The sequence below is a fragment of the Dendropsophus ebraccatus genome, chromosome 4 (assembly GCF_027789765.1).
Source record: "Dendropsophus ebraccatus isolate aDenEbr1 chromosome 4, aDenEbr1.pat, whole genome shotgun sequence".
Lineage (NCBI taxonomy): Eukaryota > Metazoa > Chordata > Amphibia > Anura > Hylidae > Dendropsophus > Dendropsophus ebraccatus.
The window spans coordinates 18,494,634-18,519,045 of record NC_091457.1 but is presented as its reverse complement, the minus strand read 5'-3'; the positions used below and the strand labels follow the sequence as shown (position 1 = coordinate 18,519,045).

At 41.1% G+C, this 24,412-nt stretch overlaps 1 protein-coding gene across 1 annotated transcript; it reads left to right on the top strand.

Moving 5' to 3' along the window:
- Positions 1 to 18,938: 18,938 nt before the first annotated feature.
- SMIM38 (small integral membrane protein 38) lies at positions 18,939 to 24,073 on the top strand. The gene is made up of 2 exons (XM_069965216.1): positions 18,939 to 19,189; positions 21,007 to 24,073. The coding sequence occupies exon 2, from the start codon at positions 21,212 to 21,214 to the stop codon at positions 21,341 to 21,343; it is 132 nt and encodes a 43-aa protein (XP_069821317.1). The 5' UTR covers positions 18,939 to 19,189; positions 21,007 to 21,211; the 3' UTR covers positions 21,344 to 24,073.
- Positions 24,074 to 24,412: the final 339 nt, after the last annotated feature.

Here is a 24,412-nt window from a genome sequence, read left to right as displayed (position 1 = left end):
CCGGCTCTTCCCAGTACCCCTGGTGCAATGGGTACTGGGGTAATACTGGGGGGGGGGGGGTAGTGCTAGCCAGTTTTTACCGGCTAACACTAGGCCCCTAAGCCTGTAATAAAATAAGACACAACACAATAGAGAAAAGTCTCTTATTTAAAAAAAGAACACCCCAACCCCCCTCGTTGACCATTTTACAAAAAAACAACAAACCACCAAATCCACCGCAATCCTCTGGATACTGATATCTGGAAAATAAAAGGGATGCATGGCATCCTCAATTAACCCCAAACGGTACCCATCACAGAAAGGAAGGGGGTTAATATTATATTGATACTCACCCTGACAGCTTCTTGCTTCAGCAGAGCCTGGTGCACTACAGGGAGGTACAAGGCTCGGGCTATTCAAATTTGACAGCAGCAAATCACTTAACCCTTTCCTTTGAGGAGTGGGCGCATTAACCCCAAAAGTACGAATAAGACATTCAGACATAAAGTAAAAAAACTTTTTAAAAAAAGTAGATTCTGGTGCTATTACAAAAGTAGCTTAAAAAACCATCTGCTGGAACATCAAAGATATATTCCTGTAATTCCTTATACTGGGAAACATACCTACAGGTCTCCTTTATTAGAGCCCCAGTATTTAGTACTCCCCTACTCCACACATTCATTGTCTTCTGACCGCAGGGGCTAACCTCTCAGAACTACCCCCATCTACATCAACAGAGATGCTGTGGCAGTGTGCAGAAGAAGGAAGCCAGCCCTTTTTCCCTTAGTCCGGCTTCTCCCCATTGACCTGTCTGGCACTGGTGACCCCACCAGGACTACTACCCCCACCAGCTTTGCACACCATGTCCAGGTGAAGGGACCTAGATAGCCCCCCTCCTCCCTAGCCCAAATGGCCATGTTATCTATCCAAACCATTCATTTACCTAGCATTTGCTAAAACCCACATAGAACCCCTTAAAAGAGTCCAAGCCCGCCGAGCGCCCTTCCCAGCCCCCAAGCACTCACCTGCCTGGTAACCCTCACATAATAGAAACTTTAATGACTGAAAAAATATACATGAAATCCTGTTCTGCCTATTACCCTGCAGTGTTGATCCAGAGGAAGGCAAAAAAAACCCCACACCAATATGTCCCCAACCTCTATAGATTCAGAACCCCTTCCTTATTGGTGCCCTTTCCAGCCCAGGCTCGCCCCAGACACCTAAATTAGACCCGCCCTCTAAAGTAGAATGATAAATCCACCTTTTTTTATTTTTTTTTATTTTTTAAATAACATCCCAGGACATCAGAATAAAATGACGTTGGGTTTGTCAGGGCTTGCGTGTCAGTTCCTTTCTGCAGTGCTTGTCCTATACTGTAAGTGCTGTACTGCTCATCTCTCTCTTACATCACACACAGGTTATCAAGAAATCTATACACAATTGTGCAGCGCAGACAGATGAAGAGCACTGAGTAGTATTATAGTGACACCTTGTGGCCAAAATGTGATATTGCCTCTGTATACTGAGAAGTGTATTAGCATATTACATCATTGTATCAGAAGACTGTGATGCAGGTGACAGCCATACGAACAGATACAGTTACCAATGCTAGCTACTATAACCTGTAATAATTTAGGTTGTTTCTGTACAAAAATCTGTGTGTGAGCTTTTCTCTTTGTCTCCCCCTCCTCCCTTCTGAGACAGCTGATGTAAACAAGTCCCTGAATGGCTTCATTAGCAAATTGACCTCGAAATAACCATTCAAGCATTACAAAGAAACTACAATGTTGCAGATACAGCCAGCCAGGGACTTGTTTACATCAGCTGTCTCAGAAGGGGGGGGGGAGACTAGGGGAGACGGGAGGGAGATTTCCTCCTGTACCTTATAATCAGGAACCAATGGGGATTTTAGTTTTTTCCTTTTTAAGAAATTAGCTAATATTTCTACCATTTTGTCATTGTGTGGTGACCACTTGGAGGGTCAGTGGTATGATACAGCTCAGCCAGAGGTGTAAGTGTCGTGACGCCAGGTCCAGCACACAGGTATAGTGGTAGTACCTGCTTTGTTTTGTGGCTGGCTGTACTCCCCCAAATGGTCGGTGACCTGCCGGGTTGTAGTGGGTCCCTTGGGCTCCTGGGTGGCAATCGACCCACCCGGACTATCGGTACTGCCACCCATAGAAAGGGGAAAAATAACCCAAGGTGTGCGGCGAAGGTGTATGGGTGCTGGTGCGGAGGAAAGGATGACCAGTGATGAAAATATAGAACAGTTTTACTGTACAGTCCCTTAATAGTACAAAATACTTTGGCAGCAAATAGAAAATCTTTGTACAGTCTTCAGTGCTTAAACTTGGTTTGTGCTGTGGAGACGCTTAAAAGCGTAGAGTAGAGGTAGTTGTAGTGGTGATTGAAAAGTTTAGAGTAGAGTAGAGCAGCGTAGAGGAGAGGAGTTTGTCAAGGGAGTCCCAACCCAATGTAGTACTGTGCTATGCCGGAACTTTTGAAGAATACGTGGGAGTGAGAAGTTTACTTGTACCTGTGTTTAGACTATGGTCTGACCACCTTCTGCCCTACAGTGTCGAGAACCTTGTCCTACCAGGGTGATACAAGCCCCAGCCTTGGTTATCTGGGTAAAGCTAAGGGTCCTTTTACACAGAAAGATTATCTGACAGATTATCTGCCAAAGATTTGAAGCCAAAGCCAGGAATGGATTTGAAAAGAGGAGAAATCTCAGTCTTTCCTTTATGACCTGATCTCTGTTTATAGTCTGTTTCTGGCTTTGGCTTCAGATCTTTGGCAGATAATCTGTCAGATAATCTTTCTATGTAAATGGGCCCTTAGTGCCCGAGGTTTCCCGGTTAACTTGCACTGCAAGATAGAATACGTAGACCATCTGGTAGCTTTGTTCTATCCAGGCTAGTTCCTTTTGTGTAGTTGGATACTGCCCTGCACCTTTTAGACTAGTTCACGGTGTGGGCTAGGATTGTCCTCGTCTCTTCTCCCTTTGTAGTGTCTAGAACTGCATAATAGATATAGTAGATAGACTAGAAGAACCAAGTGTCTCTGGTTGCTTAATACATGTGTCTTAAACTCAATTAACACACTAAACTGACTGAACTTGTCCCAGACAAGGGTTCTGGCAGAGCCAGGCCCTGGCTTGGCTACAGCAGGGATGTCTACTCTATGGGGGAGATTTATCAAAGGGTGTAAAATTTTGACTGGTGCAAACTACCCACAGCAACCAATCACAGCTCAGCTTTAGGCAGTGCTGAAAGGAAAGCTGAGCTGTGATTGGTTGCTGTGGGCAGTTTGCACCAGTCTAAATTTTACACCCTTTAATAAATCTCCTTTTGTTTTCTCCTCCCATGAGAATCTGGATAAGACTGACGCCACACCTCCTCCCACCAAGTAACTTCCTACAGGGGATGTGTTATCTACCCTGTGAGTGGTGGAAAGGAATGTGTGCAAAGAAAAGAAGAAGAGTGATAGGCTAGAAAGAAAGAGCATCTCCCATAGGTCAATAAAAGTACATAGTACACAGGAAACAGTTACCATTTGGTAGCTTCAGTCGTGCCTTACATAAGAGCTTACACATAAAATACTGACATCTTGTGGTAAAAACTATAAAATACCTTCATCACCACTTAACCTGGAGAGAAAGCTTTTGCGACAGGTGCAAGAAACACGTAACACCTGTGGTGGGACACCACAATTGTATCCCCTTTATGGCGGACTGAATGCATAATGAGTGGAAAAACTTTAATTTTTTAATTTTAGCACAAAGCTGCAACATGAGAAATGTGTAAAATGTTAAAGGTTTTGAAGCCTTTGGCCTTATTCACACGCCCTGTGATATTGTTCGTGATCGCAGATCTGCAACCAGTGCCATGGACAAGTTTAGGGACCTATTAGCCTATTCAGACGGATCCCCTAATAGAAGTCTATGGGATTTGTGTTTTTTACGTATTCCACAGATGCCGCGTCTGTGGAATCCGTGAAAGAGAGGGATCCATTGTCTCATAACCACAGCAAGATCACCCTCTCCCTGCGCACCCAGTGTGTTACCAAACTGCTGCCCCCCCCCACTCTGTGCCCCATCAGGAACCTAAATGCGGATGATGAGATGTGGTGCTCATCAGTGAAAAAAAAGATACAGAGGCAAAACCAGATGCAGTCACATATAGTTTTTTCACGGATTAGCTAGCGGACTAAAATCACAGTCCTTAAAAATCACTGAACATGTGAATGAGGCCTTCCTGACTGCACTGTAAGTTACACACCTTCCCCACTAGATGTCGCCCTTGAACAATACAGGAGTCATACAGGAGAGGTGAGGCATAGGTTAGTACGCTGTCTTTATTCTACAGGTCATCTATTAGATTTATAGAGTCATTTTCTTATCTACAAGACAAGTGACACCCCCATAAATCATCCATTTTAAATTCTTCCAAGGGTTTAATAGGCGCCTGGACCCCACAGGTGTTTGACCACAGTTCTTAGCATTGGCCGTCACTGGTTTAGTGGGTGCAGATGTATCCCCTCCAGTATTAGGGTATCTAATGTGTCTGATGGGGTGAGCACCCATACGGGCTGGCTGTAGAATACACTTCCTCTTAGGTAACCTACCTGCAGCTGTCAGGTAAGTCTTATCTCCCGTCCTTCACCTGCTTCTTGGAGATCAGTGTATACAGCTGCCAGGTAGTGACCTTTGAGGCTTTCATTATGTGCCAGGGTGCAGCTATTTCCTTTGCACCTGCCTGATTTATTTGTACAGAATCAGATACTCAATGCCAAGAAGATGCCGCACAGCTCGATATTCTGTAGGAGGAATGGAATGTTTCCTATCTGCCAGGGCTGGGCTTCTTACACATGGAGCACTTCTTACTATAGTAGACAAGTGGACCGGACAAGTACTAATGGGCGGTATATACAGATGCCCCACATAACATAATTCCACTATTCTTGGGTCCAGCAGCTGCGGCTTCACCCCTCTCCATCTAACTCTGTCATTATACTTGGTGATATAAGGAGTGCATGCAGCTGCTCAGCCATAGAAACCCTTATGAAGCTCCTGATAGGGATGGTTTTGTGCTGAAGTTAAAGGCATACTTTTTTTCTTTCAAATCAACTGGTTTCAAAAAGTTATACAGATTTGTAACTTGCTTCTATTTAAAATTCTAAAGTCTTCCAGTACTTATCAGCTGCTGTATGTCCTGCAGGAAGTGGAGTATTCTTTCCAGTCTGACACAGTGCTCTCTGCTGCCACCCTAGGAACTGTCCAGAGCAAGTAATATTTTCTATGGGGATTTGCTGCTGCTCTGGACAGTTCCTGACATGGACAGAGGTGGCAGCAGAGAGCACTGTGTCAGACTAGAATGAATACACCACTTCCTGCAGGACATACAGTGCTGATAAGAATACACCACTTCCTGCAGGACATACAGTGCTGATAAGTACTGAAAGACTGGCGATTCTTAAGTAGAAGTAAATTAAAAATCTATATAACTTACTGACACCAGTTGATTTGAAAAAGATTTTCGCTGTATAATCCATTTAACCCCTTAACGACCAAGGGCGTAAATGTATGCCCCTGCGTCGTTAAGGGCATTCAGAGGGGGGCCGCGCGGCCTGGGACCATGGCAATTAGCCGGCATGGTCCGATCGCCGTGCCCGCTAATTAGCTTTTTAAATGCTGCTGTCAAAGTTGACAGCTGCATTTAAAATACTGCTTTTCCCCATCCCTAATGTCTAGTGGTGGGGGGGAGGGGGTTAATGTTAGATGAGGCCTCTGCAGTTTTTGAGTCATCAGAGCATTGGTGACCTTGTACACTTTGTTCCTCAGCGCTCTGTAATTTTACGTGGTCTGTACCGCTGTGGTTCCCAAAACCGTTTTTGCAGTCCGTTCTTTTTGCATAAAACGGACACATTTTTGTGCATTCATTTTCATCTGTTTCTCCATTGACTTCCCTTGTAAAAAAAAAACACCTAAAAAAGGATCAATACGTACACTCTAATTTTTTATTTTTTTTGCTCCGTTTTATTTATAATGGAAGTCAATGGAAAAACAGATCAAAATGGATGCACAAAAATGAATGTTTTTTCTTCTTTTTTTTTGCCGGCAAAAAACGGATGAAAAAAAAAAAACGCAGTGTGAACTCAGCCTTAAAAAAAACAACAAAAAAAAACATGGCCGTCTTTCTTCTGCTACGCTCAATCACATTCATGGCAATACCAAACCCCACCCATCCTCCTGACTGCGTCCCTCCCGGCCCCTTTTTACTGTACACAGTATCCAATATTCCCATCTGAAACAGTAACCAGCAAAGCTCCCCGGAAACCCCTCTCCGCACCTTCACAGTTAAACTCCCACATGTGTGCGTTCTTGTGTTACACCGACACTAAACGAGCCGCCGGTGTCCTATATCCCACCTACTGTAATTGCTGTTTTTCTGTGAAAGGGCCGGGACAATGACTTTTGTGAAGAAAGACGGAACAAAGCTTTAAGGTGTTACGACGGCACAAGAAAAGGCCCGGATCAAAGTGAAGGACAGAATGCCAAAAAAAGGGAGCAGACTGTGCTTTACACTTTAGCACCTCAAGCAAAGAGCGCCATTATAGTCCCACATTAGATTACGGGAAAAGTGAAAAGACGGCAGTTCTTTATGTAATTCAACCCATGCTGGCGGCTGCCTCCGCACCACCGCCACCTGCTTGCTGGAACTTTGCGGGCTGATAGTAACGAGATAATGCACAACCCCCGGGTCCTCCACATCTGGCCTTTTTTATTTTGGGGAAAGTTGTGCAAATATATCAAAAAACATAGTGGCCTAGTGCTAAATGTGTCAATTTTTTGCAATGTTTTCCCTCATTATGGTGGAAATATGGGATTACTAGCTGATCGGTGGGGGTCTGACCACTAGAACCCCAATAACAGGAAAAAAATGGTTCTCGGACTGCACGGCCAGCTCTCCATTTATTCTCTATAGCAGGGATGGGGAACCTTCAGCCCTCCAGCTGTTGCAAAAAATACAATTCCCATCAGGCCTGGACAGCCAAAACTTTAGCATGATGGGAATTGTAGTTTTGTGAACTTGGGAGAAGAGTTTTCCAGTTTTTGGGACAGACTTTCGAAATGCCGTTTAAAGGATTATCCAAGATTAGAAAAACCCATCTGCTTTCTTCCAAAAACAGCGCCACCCCTATCCTCAGGTTTTGAGTAGTATTACAACTCGGATCTATTCAGTTTAATGGCTTAGTTGCAATACCGCACACAAGCTGGGGTTAAGGGCAGTTTCCCCCTTATGCGAAGCTCCGCTCACTGCTGCCTGCTCAGCCTGGGATCTCTGAGCTGTGGCTGGCAAAGATTGACACAGTGAGGAGCTATTGGCACCCTGCTGTGCCATTCTCTCTTCTAGCCAGAGGCAGCACAAGAGGTCGCTCCCTCCCCCGCGCTTCGGTGGTGCATGAGTGACATCACTTGTGCGCTTGCAGAGCAAGGAGAGGAAGAAGACACCAGAGGACAGAGGACACTGAAAGCTTACATATTCTATTTAAAGGGGTACTTCATCTTTTTCTTTCAAATCAACTGGTGTCAGAACTTTATGTACATCTGTAATTTACTTCTATGTAAAAATCTCCAGTCTTCCAGTACTTATCAGCTGCTGTATGTCCTGCAGAAAGTGGTGTATTCTTTCCAGTCTGACACAGTGCTCTCTGCTGCCACCTCTGTCCATGTCAGGAACTGTCCAGAGCAGCAGCAAATCCCCATAGAAAACCTCTCCTGCTCTGGACAGTTCCTGACATGGACAGAGGTGGCAGCAGAGAGCACTGTGTCAGACTGAAAAGAATACACCACTTCCTGTAGGACATACAGCAGCTGATAAATACTGGAAGATGTGAGATTTTTTTTTTATATAAGTAAATTACAAATCTCTGGTTGTTTGAAAGAAATGCTTATTTTTTAACTACCCCTTTATGGAGAACTAGTATGCTTTTGACCTTCAGATAGGACACATTATTGAATGATTATCCTCCTGTATTGTGCTTTAGGAATTTTTTCACATTTTCTAAAGTTTCCCCTAGTTCTGGAAATTTAGTAAGCTTTTCAGGTTCCATGGTCTGTCCCTTGAACCCTGACTTGACCGTCATCTACATATGACCACTAGGGGGCAGCAGATCTCTAGTGAAAGACAGTCCTTAGGCCGTGTGTGTCATCCAGGATGTTAGAGAGCACAAGGTCTGGCAGATGGCTGGTTATAGACATCAACAACAGAGGGACCCCGGGCAAAAAAAAAAAAAAAGTTTCCTCGATTTCTATACCGCTGACCCTACCCAACCAAACTAGTGATGTCACTGCTGACTACTTAATGGAAACTTACCGATGATGTCGCAGCAGTTCAAACCTATAAACTTACCTGTGATGTCATAGTGTGCCACCTTAAACCAACTTATGATGTCACAGCCATTTGCCTTACTTGAGCACATGTATGATGTCATAGCAGTCTACCGACCTCACATGTGATGTCACAACAGCAATACACTTGTGATGTCACAGCATTTAACCTGCAGATCTGTGATGTCATAGCATCTGAAACTCACTTTATAGGAGTTTATAGCAGTTTGCCCGAGTGATACAGGTGTATGATGTAATAGCAGGCTGTGATGTAAAAAATAAAAAAACATTTGCTGTGCTTTAAACACACTTCTGATGTCATCAATTTGTGATGTCGTCCCACACTTTCTATCTGAAATCCATTTGTGCGGTCAATCTTATGTTAGCCCATTTATGATGTCACAGCAGGACCTTACTTCATCCATTTTATGATGTCATAGCAGGACCTTACTTTTTCCCACTTAAGATGTCACAGCAGAACCTTTCTGTAACCCACTCATGATGTCACAGCAGAACCTTACCTTGGCTTAACCCACTCGTGATGACACAGCAGGACTTTACTTTAACCCACTCGTGATGTCACAGCAGGACCTTACTGTAACCCTCTTATGATGCCACAGCAGGACCTTATTGTAACCCACTTATGATGTCACAGCAGGACCTTATTTTAACCCACGTATGATGTCACAGCAAGACCTAACATTAACCCACTTATGTCCCAGCAGGACCTTACGTTAACCCACTTATGATGTCACAGCAGGTCCTTACTGTAACCCATTTATAATTTCACAGCAGGACCTTACTGTAATCCACTTGTGATGTAACAGCAGGACCTTACTTTAACCTATTTGTCATGTCACAGCAGGACCTTACTTTAACCCATTTGTGACGTCACAGCAGGACCTTACTTTAACCTATTTGTGATGTCACAGCAGGACCTTACTTTAACCTATTTGTGATGTCACACCAGGACCTTACTTTAACCCATTTATGATGTCACAGCAGTACCTTACTGCAACCCATTTGTGATGTCACAGCAGGACCATACTTTAATCCATTTATGATGTCACAGCAGGACCTTACTTTAACCCAATTCGTGATGTCACAGCTGCCGGAATGATGCAGTTTTGTGATGTCATATCATGCTACCAATATGAATCCCTCTTGTTACATCTCATCAGTTCAATTAGTTTGTGATGTCACAGAAGACAACATCAAAAACCCGCTTGTGATGTCACAACAGCTTTCCCCCATGGATATATGTGATGTCACAACAGCTTTCTCCGTAGATATATGTGATGTCATAAAGAAAGGTTCCTTACCAGTGCACTAGAGAGCCCATCACTGTACCAACTCACCAGCAAATGTGAGCCATGCATAAGAGAGTGCACAGCATGTCATTTCACATACCATAGGGGGCGCTATTGGTCTCATTTATCCTGCGTGACCAATCTCGGTAGAATTTGCCACTGGACATAACCTGTGGATATAGTCAGAACTTGTCTTTGATTCACCGCATTCTGACCTCCCCGTATCATCGTGTTTTATTACATTTCTGGCATTGCACAGTATAGAGTATAGTGTAGAGCAGCAGCAGTATCACTTCAGAGCTGCAGATCGTATGTGGGCTGCAGAATTTAAAGGATTCAGCCTCTGGGTTCTTCTCAGTCATTGCTTGCATAGTCCGGTCATTACTTGTGGAAACGGTATTTGACTGATAGAAAAACAGGAAAGAAAATCTCCCATCTCATCAATGGTAAAAAAAAAAAAAGCAGGCGACGCGTTTCAGTGACATTAATATGTATCTTCCTGAATGAGAGGTATGTGGAGATCAGTATGAGGATGGACTCTGTAAGCTCATACATGGACGTGGCGGAATTAGAAGTCATTCATATAGACATGGTAAATGTACAAAAGTTATGTAATGTACAGTATAGTATGTACACAGTGACCTCTTCAGCAGAATAATGAGTGCAGCTCTGGAGTATAATACAGGATGTAACTCAGGATAAGTAATGTAATGTATGTACACAGTGACCTCTTCAGCAGAATAATGAGTGCAGCTCTGGAGTATAATACAGGATGTAACTCAGGATAAGTAATGTAATGTATGTACACAGTGACCCCACCAGCAGAATAGTAAGTGCAGCTCTGGGGTATAATACAGGATGTAACTCAGGATCAGTACAGGATCAGTAATGTAATGTATGTACACAGTGACCCCACCAGCAGAATAGTAAGTGCAGCTTTGGGGTATAATACAGGATGTAACTCAGGATCAGTACAGGATCAGTAATGTAATGTATGTACACAGTGACCTCACCAGCAGAATAGTGAGTGCAGCTCTGGAGTATAATACAGGATGTAACTCAGGATCAGTACAGGATAAGTAATGTAATGTATGTACACAGTGACCCCACCAGCAGAATAGTAAGTGCAGCTTTGGGGTATAATACAGGATGTAACTCAGGATCAGTACAGGATCAGTAATGTAATGTATGTACACAGTGACCCCAGATTCCTCTATTTAGATACCCAGTGTCAGACTGACCCACCAGAAGGCCCCCAGCTTTAGAACCAGCACAAACACTGACTTACATGTTGTTTCTCCCTGGTATTTCATTGGTGGGCCCCCAGGATCATTCCCTCAGGTGGGCCCCAGATACCCCAGTCTTACACTGTAGTGTTATGTAGACGCTATATGGTAATGTATAAAGATACAGATGCCAATAGAAGGTTCCTGGACTCCATCCAATCTAAGGTCAGATCTGGATATTTGTAGCCAGAGATGACGTAACCTGGGAACCAATGGCCTCACCATGGAAGTAGCAGCCCAACATGGACGCTCTCCCTCCATGACCTATAATGTTCCCTTGTAATCTGACTTTAAGGAAATGTTTGAGCATTAAACATTTTCCCACAGTGCGGAGACAATATCCCTGCCCTTTGCCAAAAACGCATTCACATTGATCTCAGCATTTCAAGGTATGCTACTGGAAGGAAAAAAAAATCCTTCAGTGGTTGCCAGCTCGGCCGTCTTGTGATGGTTATCAGGTAAGGAAAGCGGCCGACTTACAGGAGCTGGAGGTGTCTCTGCCAGTGCCGTACCTGGGGCCTGGCAGGAGCCGGGGTGTCTCAGCGGAGACCTGCACCAAAATGCTAATCCTCTGCAAATACCACTGAGAATTGTTTAAAGTGACAAGCTCAGCTGTTCTATTAAAGGGGAAGCGCACATTTTTCACATAGGAGTGGTTAAATTTTTTTTTTTTAAACCTTGAACCATTGTTTTATTCTATTGACTCGGTGTCAGAATTTGTAGATTTAGCCAGGGGCTGAGCAATGTCATCACAGGCCTACAGGTGACAATGTGCAGCATTGTGGGAGAGGATGGAAGACATAGTCATAGTCAGCAGATTAGGTCACAGGTTACTAACAAAATCACTTTATAAATATATTTATTGTCACTGCTTCATCTTGTCGTAGTAGTATCATATCCTCCTCACAATTCTGCAGGCGCAGTTACTGTGTATATATGTTACATTACTGATCCTGAGTTACATCCTGTGTTATACCCCAGAGCTGCACTCACTATTCTGCTGGTGGAGTCACTGTGTATATACATTACATTACTGATCCTGAGTTACATCCTGTATTATACTCCAGAGCTGCACTCACTATTCTGCTGGTGGAGTCATTGGGTACATGTTACCTTACTTGTACTGATACTGATTTACAACATTTATTATGCTTCAGAGCTGCATTCACAAGTCTTCTGTATTCAGATACAACATTTCCTAGCATTTCTTGTTTTCTCAGTGCCTGTATAGTAATTTTTTAAATTACAAGCAGTAAACAGCAGTAAAACATATCATCCCACTACCTTATAAGTATTGTTGTTAAAGGTGAGGACTAGCAGAATTATGAATGCTGCTCTGGGCAATAACACTGGTAACTTGATCAGAATAAAAAAAACACACACACACACACACACACATATACTGTATATATATATATATATATATATATATATATATATATATATACACAGACACACACGGGGTGGTCCAAAAGTAGATAAACAATGTGGGAGATTTCTCAAACATGGTGTAAAGTGAAACTGGCTCAGTTGCCCCTAGCAACCAATCAGATTCCACCTTTCATTTTCCAAAGAGTCTGTGACGAATGAAAGGTGGAATCTGATTGGTTGCTAGGTTGCTTACACCATGTTTGATAAATCTCCCCCTTCATAACCCTATTACACACACTGTCCTCCTACTTTTTGACCATCCTATACACACACACACACACATATATATATATATATATATATATATATATATATATATATCGCTACATCTGTCCAATAAGTATGGAGCTGCAGTACCACACACAACCAGGTGTGGCGCTGTTTTTTTTGTTTTTTTTTTGAAGTAACAATAAATTTTCTAATCCTGAACAACCCAACAAAGGAGCCATTAGGTTACTTCTTTGACTGATGGATCTCAGGCTAGGGCTCCACACTGATTTATAGGTCTCCAGCTGTTGCAAAACTACAACTTCCAGCATGCCCTGACAGCCTTTGGCTGTCAGGGCTTGCTGGAAGTTGTAGTTTTGCAACAGTTTGGAGAAGAGTGATATGGAGCACATGACAAGTTGAAGGCTATAGATGTTGATGTGATGAAGCAGAGCCCAGTATGGATTCCAGGAGAGGACTGTGCCAGGCATTAGCTGGTTGGCAGATCAGTAATTGGGGCATGCCACCCGGCATTTTACTGTTGGCTTTGATACCAAAGCCAAATAGCGGGGAGGTGAAGGGGACATGGCCATGCCTGTGCCAAGTATAATGTATGCCATGACAAGCCTTTTGTTTCCCTAGACGTGTACCATTCTAGCCTCTAATTGGCGCCGGTCCCTGAAGCTTTTGCTGGAAACGCGTCGACCTGATTCTCTCTTCATATTTATGAGGGCGAAAAGCGATGTACAAGGACAGGCTGAGGCCAGAGGATGGATCAGATACGGGCCAGTCTGTCAGCGATGTTGTCAATAAATCCTCAGGGTCTGACGGTAGTGTAGGCTGTTTTTGAGCCATAAAACTGCATTTTTTTTTTTTATAATTGACTTCTATTGAAATCAACGAAAAGATGGCTGGTAATACACATGCAGTTAAATTTGTGAAATGAAGTGCAAGCTCCTTTTTGGAAAACATTTTTTGGGGAGAAAAAAGTCTGAAAAAGTTAAAAAAAAATGGCTCCAGGAATTAACCAAATGGCAGAAAAAACAAAAAAAGTTAAGGATATGTAATATATGACAGTGACTCCATCAGCAGAATACTCACTGAAAAACTGCATGTACACACAGACTTACTCAAAGAAGAGAGATTCCTAATCTGGTGAACCTGAAATCAATTATCATCATCATCATAGTTACCATTATGATCATCAATAATCATTAGCGCCATAATAAGAAAATATCTTGATCATAATTATCAATAATCATTATTATAATCATCATCTCTAAAATTATCAATTATCATCAATTACATCAATTATCTATTATCAATTATCATCATAGTCATCAATTATGATTAAAATAATCATCACTAATCATTATCACCAATCATTATAATCATCATCAACAATCATCATATTAATCACTAATGATCATCATATTTATCAATCATCATTATAATAATAATCATAAGCATCATATTAATCAATAATCATCACCAATCATTATTACTATAATTATCAGTAATCACATTAATTACTAATGATCATCATCATAGTCATCAATCTTCATTATTACAATCATCAGTAATCATGTTTATATTGATCAATTATCATCATCAATCATCATTATTATAATCCTCAATACTCATCATATAAATTCCTAATGATAATCATCGTCAATCATCATCATAATCATCATATTAATCAATTATTATTATTATCATCAATCATCATTATTATAATCCTCAATAATCATTAGCATCATAATATTAATTATCATCAAATAATGTTTATCATCATCATTATTGCCATAATCATCAATTATCATCATCATTATCACCATTGTCACCAATCATTATCATTATAGTCATCAATAATCATTTATATCATAATAGCCAAATATTATTATTATTATTATTATTATTATCAACAACAATCATTATCATAATCAATAATCCTTATCAGTAATCATTATCATCATTCATTATCATAATCACTGTATTAAGAAAGGAAATAAAGGCATAAATAAAACATCATCAGCAGCTATTATAACCAACATTATGGTCCCCACTATTATCAGTCATTATCATCAATCATCCACAGTATCATCATCAATTATCGAGCGCTGTTAAAATCATCATTACTGTCATCATCAATTATCATCATCATTAACTCAATCAATTACCATCAATCATAGTTACATAATATGGTTGAAAGAAGACGCATGTTTTCATCATCCCCGTGCATCATAATCAATCACCATCATCCCCATTGACATCATCATCTGGTATTATCAAGCATCACTATCATTTATCACACAGGGCGGGTAACGGAAGACACACATATTCATCAACTCAAACAAAAGATCACGATTATATTCAATGATTATTATAATCAATCATCATTATGAACATAGTTATAATCGGTCGTCGTCATCATCACCTTATCATCAATCATCGTCATCAGTCATGATCATCATTAGCACCAATCATCCTGATCTCAGACACTATTATTACACAGTAGTAAGAGATCACGATTATCATCCTCCTCCTCCTCAATTATCATGGAAGCAAACCGCAATACCACACACACACACACTGAGGACGGGTGTGGCACTGTTTCTGGAAGAAAACAGCCATGTTTTTGTAAGCCTGGACAATCCCTTTAAGGATGATGCCAAATTTCCTTCTAAGATTAAAAAAATCTAACTCTAAATCTATAACTTTTTATTTTTTATTTTGATGGGTCATGTGATCTGTCATTTTTATTGGTACATTTTTTTTTTTTGGTGTGTGTGTGTGTGATGTAAACTCCCTCCCCCCACCCCAAAAAAAACCATAAATAAAATAATCTTGCACTTTTTCTGTATATGGGACCATATATGGGATTATATATTACCCAGTGATACCAAATATATTATAATTATTATTTTTTTTTTTTAATTTATTGGATAAATAAGAAACGGGCGGGGATGGGTTGATTTGATAGTTTTCTTCTTTTTTTTAAGGGCGGAGACCTCTTTAATATTTTTTTAAAAAAACTTTTAAAACTTTTTTTTAAAAATTTTAACTTTTTTTATTTTTTCATTTTTTAGGGAGTAAATTTCTTTAACATTTAAAAAAAAAAAACTTTTAAAACTTTTAAAAAAATGTGAACACTTTTTAAGTCCTCTTCAGCCCAATTACACTACTGATTGAGCCTTGTAAAGTCTCTGAGATTGTCACTCGCTCGCTTGTGATCTTAGGTAGTGTTCACACGTTGCCTGTTTTGTTGCACAGTACTGCAGCGTTTTCACTGTAGTACCTCAACAGTACTGCACAGAGTCCGTCCTGACCACGTGATCACACAGCGGCACACAGTCCATTTATATCCGTCAATCACCTGGATCAGGACAGATTTTCACACTGAAGTCAACAACGAGCAATTTTTTCCTCCGGCCCAAAAGGACTCTTCATACATTACCCGGACGGCCATTGTCCCCTGATCAGACCCTACTAAGGTCAATACATCCTTTACCCCAATAGCAAAAGTTAGGACCACAAAACAACAGAATAAAGTTATGGACATCTTGTCTTCGAAGGACTACTCAACTTTTTTTTTTTTCAAAAAGTTTCTTAAAGTGATTTTTTTTTTTTTTTTTTGGAACCAGGAGACTAAATTTTGATTCCCGACTTCATAATGCCCCTCCGCAAGCTGCTGGCCGTCTCAGATCTCGCTTTTGTGCCAAAGCCTCACACAGTTAGTTTCTGCCACAACCAACAAGCTGTCAACATTTTCTTAGCTGCAAGCTTTGTGCCTTTGTTCTGCTGGGCCGCACGAGCCTTGCAGCTGGTGTTAGAAGCCACTGGAGCAGCCTGTGATCAATCGTCTGTGAAATTCTCCCTGAACAGCCATGTATTCCTCATTTCTCATCCCTAATGACGGCCGGATTCCAGTCTATTCACTGGCAGTAAAACTTTACAAGGGCTGTGTGTTGGGGCACACTGAGTCTACAAGAATAGCAGGACTAATGGCTTAAAAAGCAACTGTGAACGTTAAAAATTATCGCACGCATGGGGTCCCCTGCATAGAGACCCAGATAAAGCTGATTTGATTATTTTAATACAAATGCAATGGGGACAATGAGAGAACAGTTGTCAAATATAACAATCCAATAGAGCCCGGGATTTTCATGCAGAAAGGGTTCGTGGCAATTTTTTTATTTTTATTTTTTAAAGCTTTTAGATACGAAGTATTATAAATTATGGCGTGCTATGTGGGGAGAGACGGATGTATGCAACAGGGCGGCTGTCATACAGACTGAGTGGAGATGAGGGAAGAGTGGGACATGGTCATGCGGGAACCTTGTAGATCATGGGACATCGCGAGGAGCTTTGGTCCCTTCCATTGGATGGGCTGTCACTCTATGGGGCCTAGAGATCACACATGGTCACACCAGATCACACATGGTCACACATGGTCACACCAGATCACACATTTTCCTGTTCTTAGAATCCATTGTTCCCAAGGGCAATTGTAAAAATTACAAAAAAAAAAAGTTCATTGGGAACTTTGGTAAAGACTTTGGTGGACACTGGTAAAGATGGTATTGCTTGCGGTGTTAGTTGGAGATGGTGCTGAGTTAGGGTACTATTACACCAAGCGATTTTTTGACGACTAACGATTAACGATGAACGATCTTAAACGACCGCTACGGCAAACGACCTGAAATTGTTCGCCCAAGTACACGGAACGATGATTGTTACTTATGATCGTTCTTGCAGTCGTTTTGTCATCGCTATTGCGTACGTTTCAGCTATGACTTCTTATTACACTTAACGATGTGCGAACGATTAAACGATAAAAATAGGTCCGAATTCTATCAAACGTTTAATCGTTGTCTGCTATTACACTAAACGGTTATCGTTTAAATTCAATCTTACGATTTTTCAAACGATAATCATCCCGTGTAATATGGCCCCTAGGGTTCATTTACACAGAAAGATTATCCGACAAAGATTTGAAGCCAAAGCCAGAAACAGACTATAAACAGAGATCAGGTCATAAAGGAAAGCCTGAGATTTCTCCTCTTTTCAAATTCATTCCTGGCTTTGGCTTCAAATCTTTGCCAGATAATCTGTCAGATAATAATTTCTGTGTAAATGGACACTTTGTTTGTTCACACGGAGCGATTATCGCTCAAGTTTTCGCGATAACGATCGCATTTGAGCGATAATCGGCTTGTCTAAACACAGCGTACGATCAAGCGACGAGCGATAAATCGTTCATTGTGATCTTTCAAAGTTCTCAAATAGTCGGTCGGTCACTAAAAATTCGTCTTTCACCGATTCACCCTATGTGTGAGATGGGCTTAAGCGATCTTAAAACAATCGCAATAACGATTTTTTCAAACGATATATCATTCTGTCTAAACGTTGATCGTTATAAAAACACATTGATACTTTGAAATCGTTAATCGTTCGATTGGGCGAGTTATCGCTCCGTGTAAACGCACCATAAGTTCCTAAGATGGATGAATCCCTGAAGTGTTAGGTCAGGGTTAGGGAACCTTCGGCCCTCCAGCTGTTGCAAAACTACAATTCCCATCATGCCTGGACAGCCAAAGCTTTGGGATGGGAATTGTAGTTTTGCAACAGCTGGAGGGGTAATTGGCGCTAAAGCCTCAGAGAGGAAAGGAAACTTCAACTTTATTTTAGCTAAGGAAACTACATCTTCAACCCATGTAGCTGAGAGACTACAGCCATTAAAGATAAGTGTTAAAGTCCCTCATGGCATTCTAGGACCTGCCTGACCTTCAGGCCAGGCCTGGTCCCCAGAGTAAGGGCCCTATTCCACTATTATCGTCCGAAAAATCGCTAAGTAGTTCGTAATTGAACAATAATCTTTATGTGTAATAGTAGACGCTTAATCGCTTAATCGCTTAATAGAATTTGGACCTATTTTGATCGTTGATCGCTTGCAAATCAGTGGAAACCCCATTTCCTACTACTTTAGCTATTCGGGGTTCTCCCCTTTGTCAGTCATCTATTGTAGACTATTATTATGTGAGTCCATGGGGGGAGATTTATCAAACATGGTGTAAAGTGAAACTGGCTCAGTTGCCCCTAGCAACCAATCAGATTCCACCTTTCATTTTCCAAAGAGTCTGTGAGGAATGAAAGATGGAATCTGATTGGTTGCTAGGGGTAACTGAGCCAGTTTCACTTTACAACAGTTTGATAAATCTCCCCCTATGTGTATACAGTTAATCAAAGAAGATCAACATATACATAAGAAGGAAACAGGAAGCTATTGTGCCATATCCCAGTTCTGATAACTTAAAGTCTATTCAGTTGTAGTTTTCCTCTTTGAGGTCTTTGCGCTACCATCTCACCTTGGACTACTAAGAAAGTCTCAAGGTGACACGTGATATCAGATATATTACTCCCTAGGTGTTGACTCTTTAAAAGTTCTTTTCCTCTAATCATTTTTGCAATGCACCATGGGAGTTTGCTTAAAGTGGAGAAGAGCGTTGCTCGCACCTTTGTGACTTTTGTAGCTGAAGCCAATAGAAAGGAGAAGGCAGTGAATTAGGAGAAGCTTCCACTCTGTAAGTAACGCTGATCCTCTCTTACTTTACAGCATATAGTCACGTTAGGCAGCGGTGATTGGGTCTTCTTTAGGATACAGATCTGATCACGCCCATGTACATAACATTATATAGGGGTTATACATCTATATGTGTGATTATAGTGATGGAGACAGATTACTGATAATGGGAATATATATATATATATATATATATATATATATATATATATATAAACAGAAATTCACCATAGGCAAAAAAACCTATTACGGATTTTTTTTTTCTTCCTACAAATCGACTGGTGTCAGAAAGTTATACAGATTTGTAATTTACTTTTATTTAAAAATCTCAAGTCTCCCAGTACTTATCAGCTGCTATATGTCCTGCAGGAAGTGGTGTATTTTTTCAGTGCTCTCTGCTGCCACCTTTTTCCATGTCAGGAACTGTCCAGAGCAGTAGCAAATTCCCATAGAAAACCTCTACTGCTCTGGACAGTTCCTGACATAGACAGAGGTGGCAGCAGAAAGCACTGTGAAAGACTGGAAAGAATACACCACCTTCTGCAGGACATACAGCAGCTGATAGGTACTGGAAGACTAAAGATTTTTTAAATAGAAGTCAATTACAAATCTGTATAACTTTCTGACACCAGTTGATTTGAAAGATTCTTTTTTCTTTGCTGAAGTATCCCTTTAAGACATTTTTCTGCACTTTTATCACCAAGAAAAATGAGAATCTCTTTTGCTTTGTGTGTACAGTTACCATGCAGACCTATGGGCCCCTATACAGGCATAATAATAATAATAATAATAATAATAATAATAATAATAATAATAATAATAATAACCCTGTGTATTCTGATCCTATAGTCCTGTTAGTCTCTTGCTCCCCTCTCCTACTTCTGTTAACCTACAAAGGAGTCCTGGCCAGATTAGGGACATACACAGCATAGAGACGGACAATGAGACCCAGGAGGCACTTGGCACTCATCTCTGTTTCATATACCTTTGCATTTGCTATTTCATGGCTATATGGGGGACGACAACAACAAATATTAGTTCCTTATGGGAGGCAATGCCTAGCATCATAATAAGGGGCTACTATATACAAAAGTAACTAGTTCAAAGAAGTTGAGATAGCCTTACCTCGTTGCTAGTACAACGTTCAGAAAGCATCCCTGGCTTACTGTTTTGTAGGTGGAACAAGGACTACTAGTCACTCTGCTCTTCCTTCCATGGTGCCTTATGCTAATACCATGGGGCATCCTAGAAAATAGGCAAAGGGGCAGGAACATCTGTTAAAGACAGGTGTCCCTGCTCCCTACCAAGCACACTATGCTGATAGCATATTGAGGTTTGCAAAAGATGTAGTGCCAACTCTGTACACCACTAGGACATGTTATAGAGAAATCAACTACACTGATATTTTCCTTAAAGGATAACTCCAGCAAAAATGAAAAATCCAGTATGGGAAGAGGGGTTCAGGAACATAGCAAGGAATCTATACTTACCCTCCTCCGTGCCCCTGCAGCACCAGCTTGCTCTTACCCACAGGTCTCCAAATTCTCCTGGTTTCACAACATGGTGGGAAGTGCACACTGAGCCAGTCAGTGACTGCAGTGGTGTCCCGCCCTAGTGACTGACTGGCCGAGCAGGCATTCCTGTGCCAGGCCATGGTGTTGCAAGAGCAGGGGCTTCAGGAGGCAGTGATGCAGCACTGTGGGGGCACAGGGATGGGTAAGTATAGATTCTTTATTATGTTTCTGCACCCCCAGCCCATACTGGATTTTTTCTTTTTGCTGGAGTTCACCTTTAAATAAATGTTTTTTTTTTTAATAGAGCTTTATTAAATTGAGAAGAACAATTTGACCAGTGCTGTCGTGAAACCGAAGTTCTTGTCAAGGAAACCTGTCGGAGGGTCGGAGGGCAAACAACCTAAAAGTGAGAGCTGGTCCCAATGTGGAGGAAGCCACCCCCCTCTCTTCGAAGCAGAACATTTGACTGAAAAAAAAAATAGCGCTTTACTTCTGTTTATTATTTAGAGATGGAATCGGGAATCCTGGTATTTTTGCTTGTTATAATTATTCTATCCAGATTCCTACTATGGTCCTGTCTGAGCACTTACATAGACTATAAACTGTCTAAAAGGTTCCCCAACAGAACAAAAAAAGACTAAAAAGGGGACAATTTGTCATAAATGTCATCTGAATCAATATTAAAGATCTTGAAATATTCTAGTTTTCACATTAACCACTGGAGGACACACAAAATTTTGCTGTGTAGACTGGGACAGAATGAGCAGAGTCACCTCACTATCATTAGATTGCAGAGAATTTTTTAATGTAATTCTAGAGGCCTTGAAATCACATTATAGGAACACTATACAGACAGAATAAAATCTATATGCATGGCTGTTAGCAGGGGTGTGGCCCCCCATCTGCGGCAAAGCAGGAAGTGTGTAAGGGGGGATTTTATCCAATCGCTGCAGAGCACTGAGTTATGTCAGACAGGGACGGAGTCAATTTGGCAACTTCTGCTTTCCAGCCCTGTAACATGCAGCATTACTTGTTTTTTTGTAATGAACCTATATAATGTATAGAGGACGTATATATTTGAGAGACCAGAGAGGAAAAATACTATGTTCTGGTCCATATTTTTTATATGGTTCCATTTAAAGGAATTTCACAAGATTAGAAGGAATACAGTTACTTTCTCGGAAAAAAACAGCGCCACTCCTGTCCTCAGGTTGTATGTGGTATTACAGTTCAGTTCCATTCAATTTAATGAGCTGAGCTGTAAAACCCACACACCCAAATTGAGGCATGTTTTTTTTATTTTTTATAACCCCTTAAATTAGAAGAACACAGTGACTTACATTCAGAATAATTGGCGAACCAGTCATTTGGTTAGGCCTAGCATTGCAGTAGTTTTTTTGGAACGGAACGTGGCTGAGCTGCAATACCACAAACAGCCTGTAGACAGGGGCGGCGCTGTTTTTTTTTCAATTTTTTTTTAAGCTCTGTTTGTTACTAATGTTGCACAACCCCTTTAAGAACAAAGCTCGGGCTATAAACTGTCATGGGAAATGGACTGTTATGCAACAAAAGCTTCGGATGCCTATGAAAAGAAACAATGCATTTATAAAGCTATAAAGTCTCATTGGCAACTCTGACATGACTAATGGTCTTAACCACTGGAATGAACACAATGTATCTCAATATGAAACTTCGGTCTGACTCACCCTCATCTATAAATATAGATGTAATGGATTAAGCGAAAAGGTCAATGGGAATCAAAGCTTGGCTCATACTGGACCCAACTGGAGCGAAACCATTACAGCGCCTCTGCCTGGCCGCACGAGGACACAACCACATCCTATCATTCTGACCTGACATTTGTAAGATATGGGAAAGAAGAAAAAAAAAGAGACTTTTGTTTTGTAAACGGGTGTAAAAATATCCCCAGTGCTTATAAAACCTTTCACGGGATTATGTTATGTGTATAGATCAACCTCGTGACTCCTGACTATAACCGGACTGTATCTGGCTATGGCCTAGTTTGAACAACCATTCTGTACATCCAGTATCAACTGTATCAGACTTGTAGTTTTTGCAAAAATAGCGCCACCCTTGTCTTCAGGTTGTTTGTGGTATTACAACTCACCTCTATTCACTTCAATGTTTAAAAACTGTACCCGATCTGGACCCAAAAGTGGTGTTGTTTCTGGAAGAATGTTTTGTATGTATAGCCAAGCTTAGTTGCACGTATGGGTTGTCTACCATCTTGATTCCTATTTCCACTGTAGTGGCCATCCTAGTACAGCCTACACTTCTGATTATGCCAGTGACTTTAGAGCCTCATCACTGCACATATTCTAACTACAAAAAGTGACAGATTAGTGACATAGAACTTTTGGCTCTTATTTTACACTATAGAGTCTCAGTGTATTCTTATGAGATGCAGCTTCAGCCTGTCTCCTTGTGATAGGTTTCTGGAGAGTAATGTAAAGCTGCATCTCATACGATACACTAGAGAATCTGCACACAGAAGTGACAGGCAGGAGTCAGGGGAGTCATAGAACTTGTAATGGTGGTGAGCACCATTATTTTAACAGTATCATCTGTTTTATCCCAGCTCAGCTGCATCCATATATTTCATTAAGGCAGCTGGATCATGTGACCACGCTTAGCGCCAGAAATTTACATGCTTCATGTGTAACAAGAAGTAGTCGTTCCTGTGTGGCTAACCTTCTGTGATTTGCAGGTTTACTTCATTCTCTGTCAGAGCAGTCCCCTCACCTACCCACCCAGTGCTATCTGTATCGGTCGCCAAAAAAAAAAAAAAAAGTTTCATCCTCTAAAAGAGACTTGGAGTGCAGTGATACAGTAGGTGAGTCCATACAATGATTAGCTCTTAGAAGTTATATGACTCCCCTAACTCAAACTGCCTGTCTCTTTTGTGTTCTCCAGTGTATCCTATGAGATGCAGCCCATCCCCTATCCACCCAGCTCTATCTATATATGGACTGCTAAAAATAATAAGTTTGATCCTCCTAAAGAGACCTGGAGTGCAGTGATACTGTAGGTGAGTCCATACAATGATTAGCTCTTAGAAGTTACATAACTCCCCTAACTCAAACTGCCTGTCTCTTTTGTGTTCTCCAGTGTATCCTATGAGATGCAGCCCATCCCCTATCCACCCAGCTCTATCTATATATGTACTGCTAAAAATAATAAGTTTAATCCTCCTAAAGAGACCTGGAGTGCAGTGATACAGTAGGTGAGTCCATACAATGATTAGCTCTTAGAAGTTACATAACTCCCCTAACTCAAACTGCCTGTCTCTTTTGTGTTCTCCAGTGTATCCTATGAGATGCAGCCCATCCCCTATCCACCCAGCTCTATCTATATATGGACTGCTAAAAATAATAAGTTTGATCCTCCTAAAGAGACCTGGAGTGCAGTGATACTGTAGGTGAGTCCATACAATGATTAGCTCTTAGAAGTTACATAACTCCCCTAACTCAAACTGCCTGTCTCTTTTGTGTTCTCCAGTGTATCCTATGAGATGCAGCCCATCCCCTATCCACCCAGCTCTATCTATATATGTACTGCTAAAAATAATAAGTTTAATCCTCCTAAAGAGACCTGGAGTGCAGTGATACAGTAGGTGAGTCCATACAATGATTAGCTCTTAGAAGTTATATGACTCCCCTAACTCAAACTGCCTGTCTCTTTTGTGTTCT

Excerpts from the sequence above, each read along its gene's own strand:
- SMIM38 (XM_069965216.1), top strand. The coding sequence starts at position 21,212 with ATGGAATCGGGAATCCTGGTATTTTTGCTTGTTATAATTATTCTATCC.